Below are 18399 nucleotides of genomic sequence, written 5' to 3'. Positions count from 1 at the left end.
GCACACTAAACCGCCTTTTATTTACTATTCAGCAAATGTAATCCGCAGTGGTGCGGTTCAAATAAAGCAGAGATAAAACCGCAGCAGACCAATTGCAAACCGCTTTTACATACAAATAGAATTAGTCCGCAGCGATCTGTAATCCACCATAAAAATGGAACGGTCCAGACTGCATATGGATTTGGCCGCCCTGACCGCAGTTAAGAAAAATGCATTTCTTTTTGGGGACTGAAAAATTACATTACGCCTACATGGCTAAATGGTACGAAAAAAAATCTTCAGTTAAGAAAAAAAAAAAGAACTAAGCACACACACAAAAGAAAAGTAGAAATATTTGGGATTATCTCTAATACTAGATAAGATCATAAGAATAAAAGCATTACCTTTTAAATCTACATAACCAATTACGAAATTACCTATTATGTTTAATTGTAATTAAAAGAGACGTTTTATTAGATAATAAGAATGCAACAATGTGTCCCATAATGTATTAATTTAACATTACTAATTTATTATTAATTATTATTTAATTTCTACAAAAAAAATAGTTTAAAGTTTTAATAGGTACGTTGATAATGTTTACCTGAGTTGTATATACAAGAAATGTATTAAATCTATCATTTGATTTAAACAATATCAGCTGCAGTTAAAAAAAAAAAACAATATCGAAAAGTTAAAAGGTAGTATCCTTAACTGGCCCAATGAAATCGTAGATATGAATTTGTAGTTCCAGTAGTAGTCCAACAAATTGTGGTTGGGACCATACAAGTAATTAAATTCCGATGATCTTCCTTTTATTAATTCCAAGAAAGCTAAAAAATCAAAACTCAAGTTGATTAGGCCAACCAACAAACAGAACACAGAGGCAAGCACAAACACACACACACAACACAAGAAAAAGGATAATAAAAATTCATGTTCACGTCGGCTACTACGTAAATAAAAACATCTCGTGATTTTTTGATCCTCTCGAGTCTCAACAAAACAAAAAAAGAAAAGAGAAAATAAAATAAAAGTAGTAATCGGAAACACAATTTTGGCGGTTGGAAACAGAGAGAGAGAGAGAGAGGCTCTCTTCTTCGTTACCGTTTTGGACCCGATTCCTTCTCCTTCGTTGCCATCTTTACATAACAATCATACTGACTTTTTCTTCTTCTTCATCGAGAGAGAAACAAAAAGATGGGCTTTTTGACCAGTGTGTTGGGGATCTTTGGTTTCGCAATCGGAATCCCTATTGGTCTCATCATTGGATTCTTCGTCTTAATTTATTCTAAGCCTAAACACCAAGAGGTAAACTTTTTTTTTTTTTTTTTTCGTCATGTTTGAGGCTTGTTCTGTTTGTTTCACCATCTGGGTAAGCTTAGAGATTCTGGTCGATCGATTTCAGTGTTTGATTTTGAGGATATACAAAGCATGATGGTGGTGAATCTGACTCTGAGAGCCTAGTTTTGTATTAAAGCTTGTTACTTTTTTCATGTAGCTGGGCATCAATTTTGAGCCTTTAATTTGGTTTTACTGTTTTGATTTACTGGTTAGTGATTTTAACACATTGCAGTATCCACCTGCGAGACCACTTGTTGAGACTAGTATCAGTGTCCTTGTTGATCTTTTACCAGACATTCCACTATGGATGAAGAATCCAGATTATGAAAGAGTAAGTCACATTTTTTTTTTTAGGATTTACGTTGTTGGACTTTAGCAACTAAGCTCGATGACTGACTGATGGTGGGTTTTTCATTAAGGTGGACTGGTTTAACAGATTTCTCTCATGCATGTGGCCCTACCTCGACAAGGTTCTGTTTTTTTAGTTCTTGTTCTGATTTGCTTTACATCAAATTTGGCTACTGTGTTTAAAGCTTTAGTTTTCTTTTCTTGTATAGGCTATTTGCAGGATCATCCGGAGTTCTGCACAACCTATATTTGCAGATTATATTGGGAAGTTCTGTATAGAATCTATTGAGTTTGAAAATTTGAGTCTTGGAACGCTTCCACCAACAGTTCATGGTGAATCCTTGGTCCCATTTAGTTCTTGTGATCTCTTACAGTTATGTTCAATGTGCTAACGGTTAGCAACATTTTGTCTAATCTCTTGCAGGTGTTAAGTTCTATGAGACCAACGAGAAGGAGCTTCTGTTAGAACCATCAATAAAGTGGGCAGGCAATCCCAACATTGTTTTAGTGCTAAAGGTGATGTCTTTACGAATTAGAGTTCAGGTCAGTAAGAGTGATAATGGAACACAAGCAATGCAAAACTTTACTACTCTTCGTTTCCATAAACACGAAGTTTTATCATCTTTTACCTTTGCAGCTCGTAGATCTCCAATTTTTTGCTACAATTCGTGTAGCGCTGAAGCCTCTTCTGCCGACCTTCCCTTGTTTTGGAATGGTTGTAGTTTCATTAATGGAAAAGGTAGCTACCTCTCACATAAAAGTGACTCAGAACTGATTTGAAAGTTACTTGCTTTACCACATGTTGATCAGCATGATTCTCTATGCAGCCACATGTTGATTTTGGATTGAAAGTGCTTGGTGGAGATCTCATGTCCATACCGGGTCTCTACAGATATGTTCAGGTGCTGCATTGATGATCCTCCTATCGGTAGGAGTTGGATTATGGTGTTTATCTATATTCAAACTAGATGCTCCTTCATCAGTACATTTGTCTAATGATTTTGCAGGAAACTATTAAAAGGCAAGTTTCAAGCATGTACCATTGGCCACAAGTGCTTGAGATACCTATCCTTGATGCTTCAACGTAAGTGTCGATCAACTTTTTGGACAATGTAACTAGAAATCATGAGATCTCTCTGTTTCTTTCCTCTGATGTATAAGTTTACTTCTGGTGTAGAGCGTCTGTAAAGAAGCCTGTTGGATTACTTCATGTGAACATTATTCGAGCTCGTAATCTCCTAAAGAAGGATTTGCTGGGAACTTCCGACCCTTATGTCAAGCTTAGTTTGACTGGAGAAAAGCTTCCAGCAAAGAAAACCACCATAAAGAAGAGGAACTTAAACCCAGAATGGAATGAACACTTCAAGCTCATCGTGAAGGACCCTTCATCACAAGTCCTTCAACTAGAAGTCTTTGACTGGGACAAGGTCTATGCATCTCATGATCCGGCTTTGTCTAGTATAAATTTTGTGTTATTCTTACTAAAGCTGCTCTCTTTATCTCCATAGGTTGGAGGGCACGACAGATTGGGAATGCAGATGATCCCGTTGCAAAAGCTTAACCCGGGTGAGAAGAGAGAATTTAATCTTGACCTGATTAAGAACTCAAATGTTGTTGTGGATTCTGGGGACAAGAAAAAAAGAGGAATATTAGAGTTGGACCTCAGGTATGTGCCATTCAGAGAAGAAAGCCTTAAGAGTAGAAACGCAAATAAGGATGAGTACCAGAGGAAAGAAAGCACAGACGAGAAATCATCAGAAAACGATGATTTTCTCAGTCATGCCGGTCTACTCTCAGTTGCAATCCAATCTGCCAAAGATGTCGAAGGCAAGAAGAAACACTCGAACCCTTATGCCGTTGTTCTCTTCGGAGGAGAAAAGAAGAAAACAAAGGTACATTCTTAACCTGCATTTTGCTTAATTATAAGCTACTTAACAACTGTTTGGGTCATGACGAGACTAAGCTCAAATGCATCATGTCATCTGACTATTAATGACCACCGTTTCTTGATCAGATGCTGAAGAAAACACGAGACCCTCGATGGAATGAGGAATTCCAGTTTACACTAGAGGAGCCGCCAGTGAAAGAGAGTATACGCGTTGAGGTCATGAGTAAAGGAACTGGCTTTCACTTTCGATCCAAGGTAAATATCTCACACCCTGACCTGAGCCTGAAGAAAACTCAGTTAACATTCGTGTTGGCTGTAAACCAGTTTTTAAGCAGACAGACTCATGCCAACTAATACCTTTGCTTCCTCTCTATGTAGGAGGAACTTGGACATGTAGACATAAATCTGGAGGATGTTGTTGTCAATGGAAGGATCAACCAGAAATACCATCTTATCAATTCCAGAAACGGCATTATTCACATTGAGATCCGTTGGACGACTAGTTAACAAACTGAAAACATAAATTTTTGTTCTAGTGGGGCGTTTATTAAAATCTTGCGTTACCTCTATCTAAATCATATTATTTCAATTGAAATTCAACGTACATATTAAATCAGTGGTAAAATGTTTCATACAGAGACAAGAAAAAGTATAAACGAGACCTAAGGGCTTCTGCCAAACGACCAAGAGAAGAGGAGAGAAAGTCGCCGGAGGAGCCATTAGGCTTAGAAATGACGGTGGTGAGACCACCATCGGCGAGAAGAGGATTAGTTGGTCCACCGACACGTACGGGATCAGTGTCACCAGACTCATTAGCAAAAGTTCTCCACTCAGAGGTCTCATCAATTGAGTGAGACTCAAGCACTAGTCCACACTCAGAGCATACCGTGTCTCCAGCAGAGTGATCAAACACAACCTCCGTATGCCTCTTACAGTCTGAACAAAACGTGCCACTGATTGCTTCCTTTGAGCTTTCGCTTAATCGTGTGACAAAGTATTCGACTTTTACGGAGACTACCACTCTTCTTCTTCTTCTTCAGTGTTCGACCTCTTCAACTTCAAGTTCAGCTCCTCTTGACTTTTGTTCGTCATCGAGGAAAATGCGAATCGGGCAACGATCGACCGTACACGTGTCATTAACAGAATCGTCTAATCACTTTGATGGACTCTGGGCTTCAAAGCCCAACAGTCGATTTTTTTATGAGGACGAAATTACGAAAGTACCCTCAAACTACCGGTTTAGCGTTAATTGATTAAGAGAGAAATACAATTATGTTTTCAAAATTTCAATGCTGATATGATTAAATGATGATATGAATATGATTCGCTGCTGAAGCAAAAGCTGCGCTAAAAGAACAAAAAAGCCTAGACTCTTTACTTCTCAGTTCTCATGATTCTTCTTCATCTTGTTCACCTCATCCTTGAGAGTGATAACATCGACGCGACTCATCTGAAGTTGAAACGCCGGAACAATCTTGCTTCCACAGCTACAATAACTTCCCGACCAGTCAAAGCTTCCAACCTTAGCTTGACATTTTGGACACAATAGCTTCCCTTCCGACACATCATCTTCCATAGTTAATCATGACATATAACAAGAGAGATGATCAGGATCAATCAAGAAACCAACACATAATATGCTAGTGAAGAGTATCTATATAAATAGTACCTTCATTCATCCAACTGAGAGGCTCTACAAATATAGAAGTACAGTGGTTCACCTCACCAGGATTCTTCTTGACCTCTCCAAACATGTTTTTAAACATGTCATCAAACTCTGAATCAGCCTCACCTGGAGTATGCTCTATTACTTGCTTCTGAATCAACAATACTTTACTGCATTTCTTGCACTGGTATGTACTACCACTACTCTCATTTAATAATCCCGGATCATCCCTTAACTTCAATCTGTCAAATTTGTTATCCTTGCTATATAAGTAACTTGGTATATAGGCAAACAACACACAATCTCATTGTATCAGATCCATGACCAAATGGGAACGCATAAACTAAAAAAGCTAGTACGTGAAGGTTGTAGTCACGATCAGGTTGGTGTAAGCGTGAAGCTTACCAAGTGTATGAAACACTCTAAGGCGTTTAGAGGGTTTCGGTTGAGAGTTGGGCTTGTTCCGGTTTAGGCCCATACGGGATTGTTGATGGGCGGGTCCATTAAGCATTATGGTCCAATGGCGGTTGGTTCGTGTGGGCTCGCACGTGGGAGTGGTTGTTAGAAGCTAAAAGCTTCTCAACTCTTCTTCTTTTATAATCTCTTCTTTTGTATCGTTACGAGTCTGTTAGTGAGAGAGAGCGAAGAGAGAGATTGTAATCGCCATTGTTGTAGCTCGGTTTGAGCTCAAGAGAAGCTAGTGGATTCTGGAGTATTACTCCGGCGAGACGTAGGATTCCACCTTGGAATCCGAACTCGTAAAACTCGTGTGAGTAGTTTGTTTCTCGTTTCTCTTTTCTTGCTCAGTTCGATCGGTTAATCAATCAGATCTAGGTTTGGATCGTACAAAGTGGTATCAGAGCCAATAGGTTTAGGTGTTCAGTTCTTGGTTTTCAATTCGGAGATGACGAGCTCGGATCTGAAGGCTCATATGGTACTACATTCGTACTTCATGAGGTTAGGTACATGCCTAAGATCTCGAGAAACTTAATCTCTCTTGGTACTCTTGAAGCTAAAGGATGTGAGTTTAGAGGTGGAAAGGGGGTCCTCAAGGTGGTCACCGGTTGTACAGTGTTCATGAAGGGTGACAGGAGACAGTCTTTGTACGTTTTACAAGGTACTGCTCAAGTGAGAGGGTCTCATGTAGCAGAGGAGAAGGTCACGGTAGAAGACAAGCAAATCACATACATGTCAAGGCTGTGGCATAGCAGGATGGGGCACATTGGACAGAAAGGTCTTGAAGTTTTGGCCAAGAAGGGTTGTTTCCGTGACAACAAGGTAACCAATGTGCAGTTCTGTGAAGACTGCGTGATAGGGAAATCCCACAAAGTAAGTTTCGAACCTGCGCAACATGTTACTAAGGAAAGATTGGATTACATCCATTCTGACCTATGGGATTCTCCTAATGTTCCTATTAGTCTTGGGAAGTGTCAGTACTTTATCTCGTTTACTGACGAATACTCAAGGAAGGTGTGGATAAATTTCTTAAAGACTAAGGATGAGGCTTTCAAGAGCTTCGTAGATTGGAAGAAGATGGTTGAGGTTCAAACAGAGAGGAAAGTCAAGAAGCTTCGAACGGACAATGGCTTGGAGTTTTGTAACCAGCAGTTTGACTCTTTCTGTAAGGATGAAGGCATTGTGAGACACATGACGTGTACTTACACACCTCAACAGAACGGTGTGGCCGAAAGGTTGAACCATACTATAATGAACAAGGTCAGGAGCATGTTGAGTGAAAGCGGGTTAAGTCAAAGGTTTTGGGCAGAAGCTGCTTCGACAGCAGTGTATTTGATCAACAGATCTCCTCCGTCTGTCCTTGAGTTCAGGGCACCAGAAGAACTATGGACTTCAAGTATGCCTTCATTGGCTGGACTTCGGAGATTCGGATGTCTGGCATATGTCCATTCAAGTGATGGTAAATTGGAACCAAGGGCTAAGAAAGGAGTTTTGACAGGCTATCTAGAGGGAGTAAAGGGGTTCAAAGTTTGGTTACTTGAAGATAAGAAGTGTGTAATCAGCAGGAATGTGGTCTTCAGGGAAGACAAGGTTTACAAGGATATCAAAAACGAAGCAGACAAAGGTAGTGTTTCTGATCCCTTTTCTACTGACAATGTTTTTAGTTTTGACTTTGCAGGTTTAGACATAGCACAAGAGGATGTTTCTCAAGGTGGAGGAGTCCCAGAACCAAAGGTCATTACTATTCAGGATTCAGATGATCAACCGGTTGTCTGTACAAAGCAAGAGTTGAGCTCTACAGGTGAAAGAAGCTACCAGCTGGCTCGTGACAGATTGAGAAGACAAATCGTTCCTCCTATCAGGTTTGGAGATTATGAGTGTGAGGATGATATTGTTGGGTTTGTCTATTCAATATCAGAAGATGGCGGTTTTTCTGAGTCAGCAAGATTCCAAGAAGTTGAGAATGACCAAGACAGTGATAAGTGGTTAGTAGCGGCTGATGAGGAGATGGATTCACAGCAAAAGAACCACACCTGGGATTTGGTTGATAAGCCAGATGGTGTAAAGCCGATAGGGTGCAAGTGGATATTCAAAAGGAAAGGTGGCATACCTGGGGTGGAACCTCCTAGATATAAGGCAAGACTGGTGGCTAAAGGTTATGCACAAAAGGAAGGCGTTGACTATCAAGAGATCTTTGCTCCGGTGGTGAAGCATGTATCTATCAGATATTTGTTGTCAGCAGCAGTGTATTTTAATATGGAGTTGCAGCAGATGGATGTCAAGACGGCGTTCCTCCATGGCTACCTTGTAGAAGATATTTTCATGGAGCAACCTGAGGGATATGAAGATCCTAAGCATCCTGACAAGTTGTGTCTACTGAGGAAATCTCTATATGGCTTAAACCAATCACCGAGACAGTGGAACAAACAGTTTGATGACTATATGGTGAAGATCAGTTACAGCAGGAGTACGTTTGATCAGTGTGTGTACTTTCGAAAGCTAAGTGGAGGTGCATACATCTACCTATTGCTCTATGTGGATGACATCCTGATAGCATCAGTTGACAAGGAGGAATTTCAGAACTTGAAGACATTGTTGAGTGCAGAGTTTGAGATGAAGGATTTGGGCGATGCTAAGAAGATTCTTGGCATGGAGATCACTCGAGACAGGATCAATGGTCGTCTCAAGTTATCTCAGGAGAACTATTTGAAGAAGGTGCTGGGAAACTTCAGGATGGATCAGTCAAAGGCGGTTGTCACACCGATGGGAGCTCATTTCAAGCTAAGAGCTGCGACTGATCACGAGTTGACTGATCAATGAAGTTTTATGAAGAAAGTCCCTTATCAGAGTGCGGTCGGGATCATCATGTATTCAATGATATGGACGAGACCAGATTTAGCTTATCTGGTAGGTGTGGTAAGCATGTTTATGAGCAATCCTATTAAGGATCATTGGCAGGCAGTGAAGTGGATTCTGAGGTACATAAGAGGATCTACTGGGGTTAGTCTGAGTTACAGAAAGGCTGGTGATTTTGTTATCAGTGGCTATTGCGTCTCTGACTTTGCAGGAAATCAAGATAACATAAGGTCAACAACTGGCATTGTGTTCACTATTGGAGGTAATGCCATTAGCTGGAAGTCAACTCTCCAGAAGGTTGTTTCTCTATCATCTATTGAAGCAGAGTATATGGCCTTAGCAGAAGCTGTGAAAGAGGCAATGTGATTAAAAGGTTTTTCTGAGGAACTTGGGTTTCCGCAAGGTTGTGTGGAGATCAACTGTGACTCGCAGAGTGCGATATCGTTGGCAAAGAATCCCGTCTTCCATGAGAGGACCAAACACATTGACGTGAAGTATCATTTTATCAGGGATTTAATTGCTAAAGGTCAGGTACAAGTGGTGAAGATATCTACAGAGGTCAATCGTGCGGACATCTTCACAAAGGTTTTACCTATCAACAAGCTTCAGGAAGCATTGCAGATGCTTCGGGTTTCCAAAAGCTGAGATAGTCCATCTTTGACGGGAACTTGTATCCGGGTTTGGATACGGTAGTCCACCAAGGTAAAGGTCATGATCTTGACTAAGGTGGAGATTTGAAGGTTGTAGTCACGATCAGGTTGATGTAAGCATGAAGCTTACCAAGTGTATGACACACTCTAAGCCGTTTGGAGGGTTTCAGTTGAGAGCTGGGCTTGTTCCGGTTTAAGCCCATACGGGATTGTTGATGGGCGGGTCCAGTAAGCATTATGGTCCAATGGCGGTTGGTTCGTGTGGGCTCGCACGTGGGAGTGGTTGTTAGAAGCTAAAAGCTTCTCGACTCTTCTTCTTCTATAATCTCTTCTTTTGTATCGTTACGAGTCTGTTAGTGAGAGAGAGCGAAGAGAGAGATTGTAATCGCCATTGTTGTAGCTCGGTTTGAGCTCAAGAGAAGCTAGCTGATTCCGGAGTATTACTCCGGCGAGACGTAGGATTCCACCTTGGAATCCGAACTCGTAAAACTCGTGTGTGTCGTTTGTTTCTCGTTTCTCTTTTCTTGCTCAGTTCGATCGGTTAATCAATCAGATCTAGGTTTGGATCGTACAGTATGGTTGAAAGAAATCAATACCTAAAGCTTTTAGACGGAATTGCTTGTAGATAGGGCTGGAACGGTCGACTTTGAAGTTCATTCTCTCAAACAAATCCAACTGCAAGATCATGTGAAAAACATTAGTGGTTATCATCATGAACATACACATAACTTTGAAAAGCTGTGTAAACTAAAACTATACTATATCATAAAAGCTATATATATATGGTATGCACCTGTTTCAAGAAACTCTCTACTTATTTGTTTTGCTTTATCTTCTTACAATTTCGATAGATAATGGACAAGATCAACAAGATTGCTGACGTACAAGATGGAGAGATCAGCATTGGAAAGATAGATCCACGAGAATTTGGATGGGATCTTACCAAATTTTATGAATATAGCGGTTCGCTCACGACTCCTCCTTGCACGGAAGATGTCATGTGGACCATCATCAGCAAGGTAATAATTCTAGCAAAACTTAAAAACCAAATTGTAACTGAATTCAAGAATCCAGAATCTATAAAAAAACCGACTCAAATCTGATTCCCTGTTCAATAATAATGCAGGTGGGGACTGTTTCGCGTCAGCAAATTGATTTATTGACCGATGCTCGTCGCGGTGTAAGAACTATACGAGACTCTCACGTAAACATTTACCAAGAACACATTTGAATTTCTGCTTTTTTAATCAAACATGTTTTCTTGTTAACTAGGGTTATGAGAAGAATGCAAGACCGGCTCAACCCCTTAACGCCCGTCTGGTTTATTTAAACGAGCAGTCCAGTCCAAGTCCAAGTCCAAAAATACAAATACCACGAGTTGGTCCTTACTGAGACTGTCTTATAGGACAAGGCAACTCCGAGTCCTAATTTTCATTCAAAGAAAATTCGAGAAGATGTAAATTGGGGGACATAACTAATTTTGTTTTTGATTATTCTTTTTATTAAAAGTTAAAATTATGCAATATTCTATATGCATAAAGTTTTCTTCTATAAATGTACTCCAATAAATAAGATGTAATATACCCAACCATAATGTGTTGTTTGATTATTTGATAATATAAAGATTATACATTTCACATTTTTTTATATAAACTATTAAGTTCAACTAAATCGGAAAAGTTTCCTGTAGTTCCACTGACAACAGCATTCACACAATGAAGAACATACAAAGAAAACTCAAGATGCGCAAACGGGTTACCGTAAAAACACTTATGCGATGAGGAAGGGGAGGACGGTGAGCATGAAGGTTTCATAGGTGAAAGTAGCTGAGCCTGAGTACGATGTGTCCTTCTCCTTGAACTTCTCTGTCAGCCCCTGCAGTTTCCATCATATTATAGATCAGATTACTAACTTCTAAATACGACACTTGGATCATTAAACCACATTGTAACAAGAACCGACTATGAACTGTTGCGGTCTCAGATGCAATCAGTAATGAAAGGCAAACTCATTGCTGTTCTGACCCATAATCTCACCACATATGACAATTTAACAAACTTAGTATAATGTAGACTATGGAGTTAGATATTTGGGTTGAGAGACAAGTTTGAGTCTAACTCTTCCCAGGAGTAATTCCTATAACTAATAAGGTTTCAGACTCATTTCACTAAGGCAAACTTGTCTAGGCGCTGTATGAGAGAGCAACAGAGTAAAAAAGAGCGTACCTTAACAGTGAGACAGCACCTGCATAAAGGCAAAACAGATACCGTTAATAAATAAGCAACGATCACAGCAATAAGAAGAAAAGAGAGCACAGAAAGAATATCATACTCAATGAAATTGTCATATTCGATGGCCCTGTTCTTCCCTCCGCTTTTGTCAAACTTGGAAACCAGCAGATCCAAAATCACAGGAGGAACCGAAAACCCAAGGCTCAAAAGCGCATCTCTCAGCTCATTTACATCTATTCTGCCGCTCCTATCCTTGTCAGACCTCTCAAAAATGGACTGAACCATTCCCAAAACAAACCACATGTGTGAACTTCCAAACAATGTTGCTATGCTATATCACTAGCACAAACCCAAAAGATTCATGAAAACATTTAAACTTACCCTCCAGTTCTGAAGACTGTAGAAAAGTGCAGTAAACTCCTTAGGTCCTACAACATGGAGACTTCTCAAGTTAGTACAGGACACCAATTCAAAAACCAGGCTAGCAAGAGAAATGATTGTAACTAGAATGATAATTTATAAATTCAACTAGCACTAAAATAATGAAACCAAGAGATTCAACAAGATGATAAAGAGACAGTGGGGTAGCACGTTATTCATGGAAAATTCTACAAATATTGTTAAAATTGCCAACATGGTCATACAAAAACATTGACAAAGTATGAATCTTTTGAGTTTTGCATCTAAGACAGAGATGGACATGATAACGTTACTGAACAAGAATCATAGAGATGTATAACTTCAGAAACTAACAACGCTCATTGTCGAATCAATCAAAAGCATATAGAAGAAAGCTCACCAATTTTCATGGCATTGCTATTGGTGAAAAGATACATAAGAAGATGAACAGTTCTCATACTGAACCTCTGCTGATAAGAAGAGAGAGCTCCTTGAAGCTCCTTATCATCAATGAAGCCACTACCATCTTGATCCGCAGCTTGAAAGCAAGCCACTATATTCGGATCCGTTCCCGGAGCAAAACCTGACGGAATCAGAGAAGCAAAAGGACTTCCATAAGAGGCTTGAGGAGGATAGCCTCCGTACCCGCCGCCATATCCAGACGACGCTGGACGAGGTTGACCACCGTAACCGCCGTATTCAGAAGGCGGTGGAGTAGCTCCGTATCCTCCACCGTGACCGGACGGCGGCGAAGGACGTGGTCCAGCACCGTAACACCCGTAATCCGAAGGTCCAGGCGATGGATAAGCTCCGTAATCTCCGTAAGGTTTCTCCTTTGGCGGCTTGTTGTAGTCTCCGGGAGAAGGCGCGTACGGTGCTGAAGGAGGCTGTGCTCCGTACGAAGAAGACTGAGGCTTCGAAGATCCGTAAGGAGGAGGCGCGGAAGAGGACGATGGTGGGTTCGGTGCTCCGTAAGGAACTGCGTAAGGAGCTGAGGAGGTGGTCGGTGATCCGTACGGAGGATTGTTTCCTGTAGATGAGTAAGGTGGCTGAGGTGGCGGTGGTTGATTTCCTCCGCCGCCGCCGTAACCGTAACCGTAGCCTTGACTCGTCGGAGGGTACCCTGACATCGTCGCTTTTACAATTAAGAAAGGAGAAACAAAAAATCGAAACTTTAGAAGAGATCTTAATAAAGTTTGAGTTTTTCTTTTTGTCAATGAATGTGATTTATGTTGACCTCATCATCATCAAAGCTGGGTGTGTGTTGTTAAAAGGACACTCTCGAGAATTTTGTCTCTGATTATAAACTATTTACAAACAATGCCATTTGCAAACTGGATCTAAAGTCTAACCGACACTACAAATCAGACTGTTCGGTTTTGGAATTAATCAGATTTCATAAAAACATCTGAAAACGTATTTATACATTGTATGCTCTTAAATTAAACCAAATCTATATAGTTTAATAATACAAAAAAATTGATTTTTTTGGTCTTTTTTGATAAATACAAATATGGGATTTGATATTATCTTCTCAAGTTACAGAAATAAAACAAAGGGTTAACAAGACACACATTAATAAAGAGAGAAAGGTTTGATTTTTATTTCTCATCTAAAGCTAATTTGCCGTTCCAATGCTAAAAGCAAGGACCTGACTTCTCTCGTTTTGTTTCTTTCTCTCTCTCTCTTTCTTTCTTTCTTTCTTTCTTTCAATCGAAATCTCGATCTGGACGACGAAGAGGAAGAAGAAGAAACCACCAGATCAGAGAAAAAAAAACAATGTCTTCGTCGTCGAAGAAACAAACCCTTTTCATATCGACACTAATCATATCATGGTACTCATCAAACATTGGTGTTCTTCTCCTCAACAAGTTCCTCCTCTCCAATTACGGATTCAAATTCCCGATTTTTCTCACAATGTGTCACATGTCCGCTTGCGCTATCCTTAGCTACATCTCAATCGTTTTCCTAAAGCTTGTTCCTCTCCAACACCTCAAATCTCGATCTCAGTTCCTCAAGGTTGCTACGCTAAGCATCGTCTTTTGTGCTTCCGTCGTCGGTGGTAATATCTCGCTTCGTTACCTCCCTGTCTCTTTTAATCAAGCCGTCGGTGCTACGACGCCGTTTTTCACCGCTCTGTTCGCTTATCTTATGACCTTTAAGAGAGAAGCTTGGGTTACTTATGGTGCTCTCGTCCCCGTCGTTGCCGGTGTTGTCATCGCTAGTGGGGTAATCACAGTTATTTCTTCTTCCTCTGTTTTCAGTTCTGTTAACAATGCCATATTATATGAAAATTTGGGCTTTGCTAGATTTGAAATTCATGATTTTTTTGGAGGATCTGATTTGGATGTTAGATGACGGATTCGTAGTTAGATGTTTCATATGTTGGTGTGAAAGACCTAAAACTTGGACAAAAGGTGTAAACTTTGAAATCAGGGCAAATTTTTGAGTGTTGAGTTATCTAAAAAGCTTTAGCCTTTTTTTGTTTATGGTCTAATTATCAGGTGTAGAATTTTTGGTAGAACAACATTTTGGGATCTAACCTTCCTTATTTCGCCTGCAAGGTGATATCTTTATAAGCTTAATCAAAGTGGTTGGTTATATCCTTTGTGCATAGACGATCTTGGTGTTATTTTTTTTTTTTTTTTTTTGTGTGTGTATGAATTATGATGTTCATCTAAAGCACCAGTTTTGTTTTTGCAGGGTGAGCCAGGATTTCACTGGTTTGGGTTCATTATGTGCATTAGTGCTACGGCGGCAAGAGCCTTTAAATCTGTTCTTCAAGGCATTCTACTTTCTTCTGAGGGGTAAATAATATATCACGCCTTCATTTATCTTTAGATTCTGCAAAGCAGTTAGAGGATCAAATCAGGAAAGTTTTGTTACCTAATTAAGAAATCTCATAAATGGTTGGTTCTTAGGTAGAATGTTGCAATACATTATTATCAGGTTAAGATTTTAACGGCATAGTCATAGAACTAAATTGTTACCAAAAACACCAACATTTATATATGATCTCTCTGTTGTTCCTCTTCTTCTTTTTTCTCCTGCAGGGAAAAGTTGAACTCGATGAATCTGATGTTGTATATGTCTCCAATAGCTGTCATTGCTCTTCTTCCCGTCACGCTAGTTATGGAACCAGACGTGATCAGTTTGACCTTGACGCTTGCAAAACAACATCAGTACATGTGGATACTTCTTCTAGTTAACTCTGTGATGGCTTATTCAGCCAATTTGTTGAACTTTCTGGTTACCAAACACACAAGCGCCCTCACCCTCCAGGTACACCTATTTGCTTCCCTCCTTTTAGAGCTCGATCGTGGAGATAACAAGACTAACAATGTTGATTGTGTTCCGCATTGTGCAGGTTCTTGGAAATGCTAAAGGAGCAGTTGCAGTGGTGATTTCGATCTTGATCTTTCAAAACCCGGTTACGGTTATGGGAATTGGCGGGTATTCCATAACCGTCCTTGGGGTGGTTGCTTATGGAGAGACAAAACGCAGATTTAGATGAACTTTCAGACATCCATTGAAGACACAACATAGCTTCTCTATGTTTGTTTCTTCTTTTGTTCAACACTCCTCATTACTCATAATTAGGACCTGAAGTTTTTGGGGATATTAAGAGATGAGAATTTCTTAGTAGTGATTTTTTGTAACTATCATATACGCAACTTTATTATGTAATATGTATTGGACTATGTTAGATCCCATGATGAGAGATATCATTTTTTTTTTGGATGTGTTTATGACCAAGGATGAGATGCAATTTTGGTTATTTAACTTTATTATTTAACAACCAAGTGTATTACTATTTCTCAAGCAATTACGTTTCTTTGCTTAACCCAAACTAAAATTGTTTTTGTTGTTTTGCGTTTTTTTTCTCTCTCTATCTTGTTTTTGTCACCAAAAAGAAAACCTAATTTATTAACTAGAATATATATTGTATAGATTGTGAACACACAAAAGACATGATATTTATGTTATGTTTGCGCTATTTTTGGTTAAAAACTGCAAAAATGTTGTTTTCTATGTTAAAAAAAAAAATGGTATAATACAGTATAGCTACGTGACATAAACGTAAAATGATAATGTATATGCTTAAGAAAACATTGCTAATCAAAATTTAAAATGTATTATCTCATGACGATTCCCTAAAGAAGCTTCGAAACAGCATTTTATATCACTATGGTTGAAAAATAAATGGCCGGCTTACCAACAAAAGCAGTGTCGATTTACTTACTTTTATGCATATAGTAATGAGTATATAGGAGAATATGTTTTACTGGCTTGTCGCCGACGTGCAAACCATAATCAAGCTATTATTAACCATCTTTGTCTTCTGCTATGTACTATATTTTTGTCTAGAGGGGGAGGATGGTGATCTTTATAACTAGTTTTTAATAACTTTCTTCTAAGAAAAGAATCATCAATGATTAGCAAAGTGGAGAAGATTCTTTTTTCTTTTGCAATTTTCTTATGTTCTTTGTATATTTGTAAGGAATATATTTAATAAAATAATATATTTTACTTTTGGAAACATTAGTAATTATTGAAATGTCAACGTAGGAGAGACCTTATTAAGTCAAGCCTTTATATGCTACCAATAATTGTTTCTATTTTAAATGAAATTGTATGGGATCGGAGGTTTTAATGGTTTTTATGTTGAAAATATTAGGGTTGTAGTAAAAACTTATCTAAAAATGATTAATATTTGTTTGCAATGATGATTTTTTTTTCCATTGCACATATCAGAATTTATTTTTGTATAGTATTTTAGTGATATATTTCAATGAAAAGATTGAAATTAAAACTTCTCAATCAAATTAAGCGTGTAATTTATGGATAAATAAAAGAAAATTTGATACTAAGCATGGAATTAGATGAAGTTTAAAAGATAACATTTTTATAGCCTCTTCTGTCCTCATAATTTATTAGCTAAATTTCCATTATGATTTAAAAATACATATGACAAAGAGGTTAATAAAAAGACGTCAGCTTATTTATATAAGTGTGGTATGGTTGTTAATAAAGGTTATACATACAATCAAATATATAATTTTCCCCTGAGATATTAGAGAGAAATGAATAAAGAAATCGCAACTCAACTAGTATAATTTAAAGTGTTTTCTTTTAGTTAGTTCTTTATGTATATAAAGTTCAACATTTTCTTGAGTGTTTTGCATATTTTTAGGAATTTAAGAAGTAAAGATATGAAAACGTTTCCTCATTTTTGGTTACTTTATGGAACACAATTAGTAATTAATATGTCAACGTAGGCAAGACCTTCCTTAGGTAAAGCCTACATGCTTAAGAAAATAATTAATTGTATTTCAAAGGCAAGTCACCAATCACCACATATTGTTAGGGTCTTAACATTTTAATTGGTTTTTTTTTATATATACACATTTTAAGGTTACAAATTAAAAGACTAGAAGAAGAAGAACTCAAAAGTATTTTGGAAGATAAAAGTTAAAATGAGAAGATTGTTTTAGGGATTTTTGGCAGAACTAACCCCAACAAAAAAACTTAATTAACTGTTAGTCTGTTTTATGAAAAAAAATAAAATTAATAATAATAAAAATGATGATCTGTACATCAGTACATGGAAGATGTGGTTCTTCGGTTCGACCCTGCGGCTGACACGTGACGTTGACCAAAGGGCGTGTGCGTTTTTTTACCCTCTCTTCCTCCTTTTGTGTGTATTTACTTTTTACTTGTCTCTATCACATGTCAAGTCATGTTGTGTATTAACCATTTTACAATATATTTTGAGTACTACTGAGTAAACGAATACTTAAATATTTTCTACTCGTTTGATGTTTACAAAAATATGACAAGATTAATATGAAGGGGATATACTGTTTTAAAAGATGAGTATATCCAAAAAAATTCGAAAACGAACCACCTCAAATACACACTCGCATATAGTATAATTTAATTTAATTCGTTTTATAATTATTTATTTGGACTAAACAGACCTGGAACCTAATTTGTCTTTGTCAATGTCACCTTTCTCTTTTATTCATCATTTACATTTTTTTAATTGCTAAGAGTCTAAGACATTTTAAAAATTGTGCTATTCTGATCATAACTAAACTCTAGCTAGTAAAAACCAATATAAACCCAAACATGCATTGAGAAATCAATAACACGTACAAACAAAGTAAATCAAAATCGTAAGCTTATATATGGAATCATAAAACAGCGACATTAATTAGTATAAATTATGATCAGTTTATGGATCGAGTTCTAAATTCTTTATGTCTATATATATTATTGTATAAAGAAAAATTCTCTATGTCTATAATATGATGGTATTTGCGTTTACCACTCTACTTTAAGTGAAATAATATGAAATGAAGTGATGACAAACATAAGAACTCTAAAACGTCATCGATTAGATCATAATGTCATTTTGATAATGTCATCACTGTCATTACTTCCAACCTTATTCGTTAAATTTGTTAATTCACTACCTTTCATGACTTTAAAAAAAAAGAAAAGGAGAAACTACAAGAGTATAATACATTTTGATCCGGAAAGAACACAAAAACAAAAGTATAAATTATATAAATATAT

General features: G+C 38.0%; 3 protein-coding genes across 6 annotated transcripts; 2 read left to right on the top strand and 1 right to left on the bottom strand.

Annotated features, from left to right (window-relative positions):
- The first annotated feature begins 742 nt into the window (after positions 1–742).
- On the top strand, positions 743–4175 carry LOC104734436 (synaptotagmin-3). 2 transcript variants are annotated; one of them, XM_010454015.3, is made up of 12 exons: positions 743–1290; positions 1556–1654; positions 1743–1793; positions 1881–2004; positions 2096–2214; positions 2309–2410; positions 2499–2573; positions 2679–2755; positions 2849–3098; positions 3180–3563; positions 3686–3814; positions 3938–4175. In XM_010454015.3, exons 1-12 carry the CDS (start codon positions 1180–1182, stop codon positions 4064–4066), a joined length of 1650 nt encoding a protein of 549 aa, XP_010452317.1. In that variant the 5' UTR covers positions 743–1179; the 3' UTR covers positions 4067–4175. The 2 variants fall into 2 exon arrangements, with proteins under 2 accessions (XP_010452317.1, XP_019090489.1); XM_019234944.2 differs by having other exon boundaries at positions 830–1290; positions 2499–2599.
- Positions 4176–4780: 605 nt separating this feature from the next.
- Positions 4781–13246, bottom strand: LOC104734433 (putative calcium-binding protein CML50). Of its 3 annotated transcripts, none has more exons than XR_015578216.1 (9): positions 12218–13210; positions 11800–11846; positions 11519–11694; positions 11413–11431; positions 10947–11062; positions 9981–10611; positions 9784–9862; positions 5229–5467; positions 4781–5128 (listed from the first exon to the last, which is right to left on the bottom strand). XR_015578216.1 is itself a non-coding variant. In XM_010454011.3 (5 exons), exons 1-5 carry the CDS (start codon positions 12945–12947, stop codon positions 10958–10960), a joined length of 1077 nt encoding a protein of 358 aa, XP_010452313.2. In that variant the 5' UTR covers positions 12948–13246; the 3' UTR covers positions 10769–10957. The 3 variants fall into 3 exon arrangements, 1 of the variants encoding a protein (XP_010452313.2); XR_015578217.1 differs by having other exon boundaries at positions 10131–10611; XM_010454011.3 differs by lacking the exons at positions 4781–5128; positions 5229–5467; positions 9784–9862; positions 9981–10611 and having other exon boundaries at positions 10769–11062; positions 12218–13246.
- LOC104734432 (UDP-URONIC ACID TRANSPORTER 1) lies at positions 13189–15558 on the top strand. Its single transcript, XM_010454010.3, has 4 exons — positions 13189–14046; positions 14521–14624; positions 14871–15099; positions 15185–15558. Exons 1-4 carry the CDS (start codon positions 13597–13599, stop codon positions 15329–15331), a joined length of 930 nt encoding a protein of 309 aa, XP_010452312.1. The 5' UTR covers positions 13189–13596; the 3' UTR covers positions 15332–15558.
- The last annotated feature ends 2841 nt before the right edge of the window (positions 15559–18399 follow it).

This window comes from Camelina sativa, chromosome 13, assembly GCF_030686135.1.
Source record: "Camelina sativa cultivar CO46 ecotype springtype chromosome 13, ASM3068613v1".
NCBI lineage: Eukaryota > Viridiplantae > Streptophyta > Magnoliopsida > Brassicales > Brassicaceae > Camelina > Camelina sativa.
This window is presented reverse-complemented; position numbering and strand designations above follow the sequence as displayed.

What these genes read in the sequence shown, in the direction of transcription:
- LOC104734433 (XM_010454011.3), bottom strand. Translation starts at nt 12,947, where the DNA reads ATGTCAGGGTACCCTCCGACGAGTCAAGGCTACGGTTACGGTTACGGC. An exon ending in TAGCAATGCCATGAAAATTG is followed by an intron (nt 11,847 to 12,217) that starts GTGAGCTTTCTT and finishes TCCATGTTGTAG; the next exon opens with GACCTAAGGAGTTTACTGCA. An exon ending in ACAGTCTTCAGAACTGGAGG is followed by an intron (nt 11,695 to 11,799) that starts GTAAGTTTAAAT and finishes GGAATGGTTCAG; the next exon opens with TCCATTTTTGAGAGGTCTGA.
- LOC104734432 (XM_010454010.3), top strand. Translation starts at nt 13,597, where the DNA reads ATGTCTTCGTCGTCGAAGAAACAAACCCTTTTCATATCGACACTAATC. An exon ending in GTGTTGTCATCGCTAGTGGG is followed by an intron (nt 14,047 to 14,520) that starts GTAATCACAGTT and finishes TTGTTTTTGCAG; the next exon opens with GGTGAGCCAGGATTTCACTG. An exon ending in ATTCTACTTTCTTCTGAGGG is followed by an intron (nt 14,625 to 14,870) that starts GTAAATAATATA and finishes TTTCTCCTGCAG; the next exon opens with GGAAAAGTTGAACTCGATGA.
- LOC104734436 (XM_010454015.3), top strand. Translation starts at nt 1,180, where the DNA reads ATGGGCTTTTTGACCAGTGTGTTGGGGATCTTTGGTTTCGCAATCGGA. An exon ending in TGTGGCCCTACCTCGACAAG is followed by an intron (nt 1,794 to 1,880) that starts GTTCTGTTTTTT and finishes TTTCTTGTATAG; the next exon opens with GCTATTTGCAGGATCATCCG. An exon ending in GAGAAAAGAAGAAAACAAAG is followed by an intron (nt 3,564 to 3,685) that starts GTACATTCTTAA and finishes TTTCTTGATCAG; the next exon opens with ATGCTGAAGAAAACACGAGA.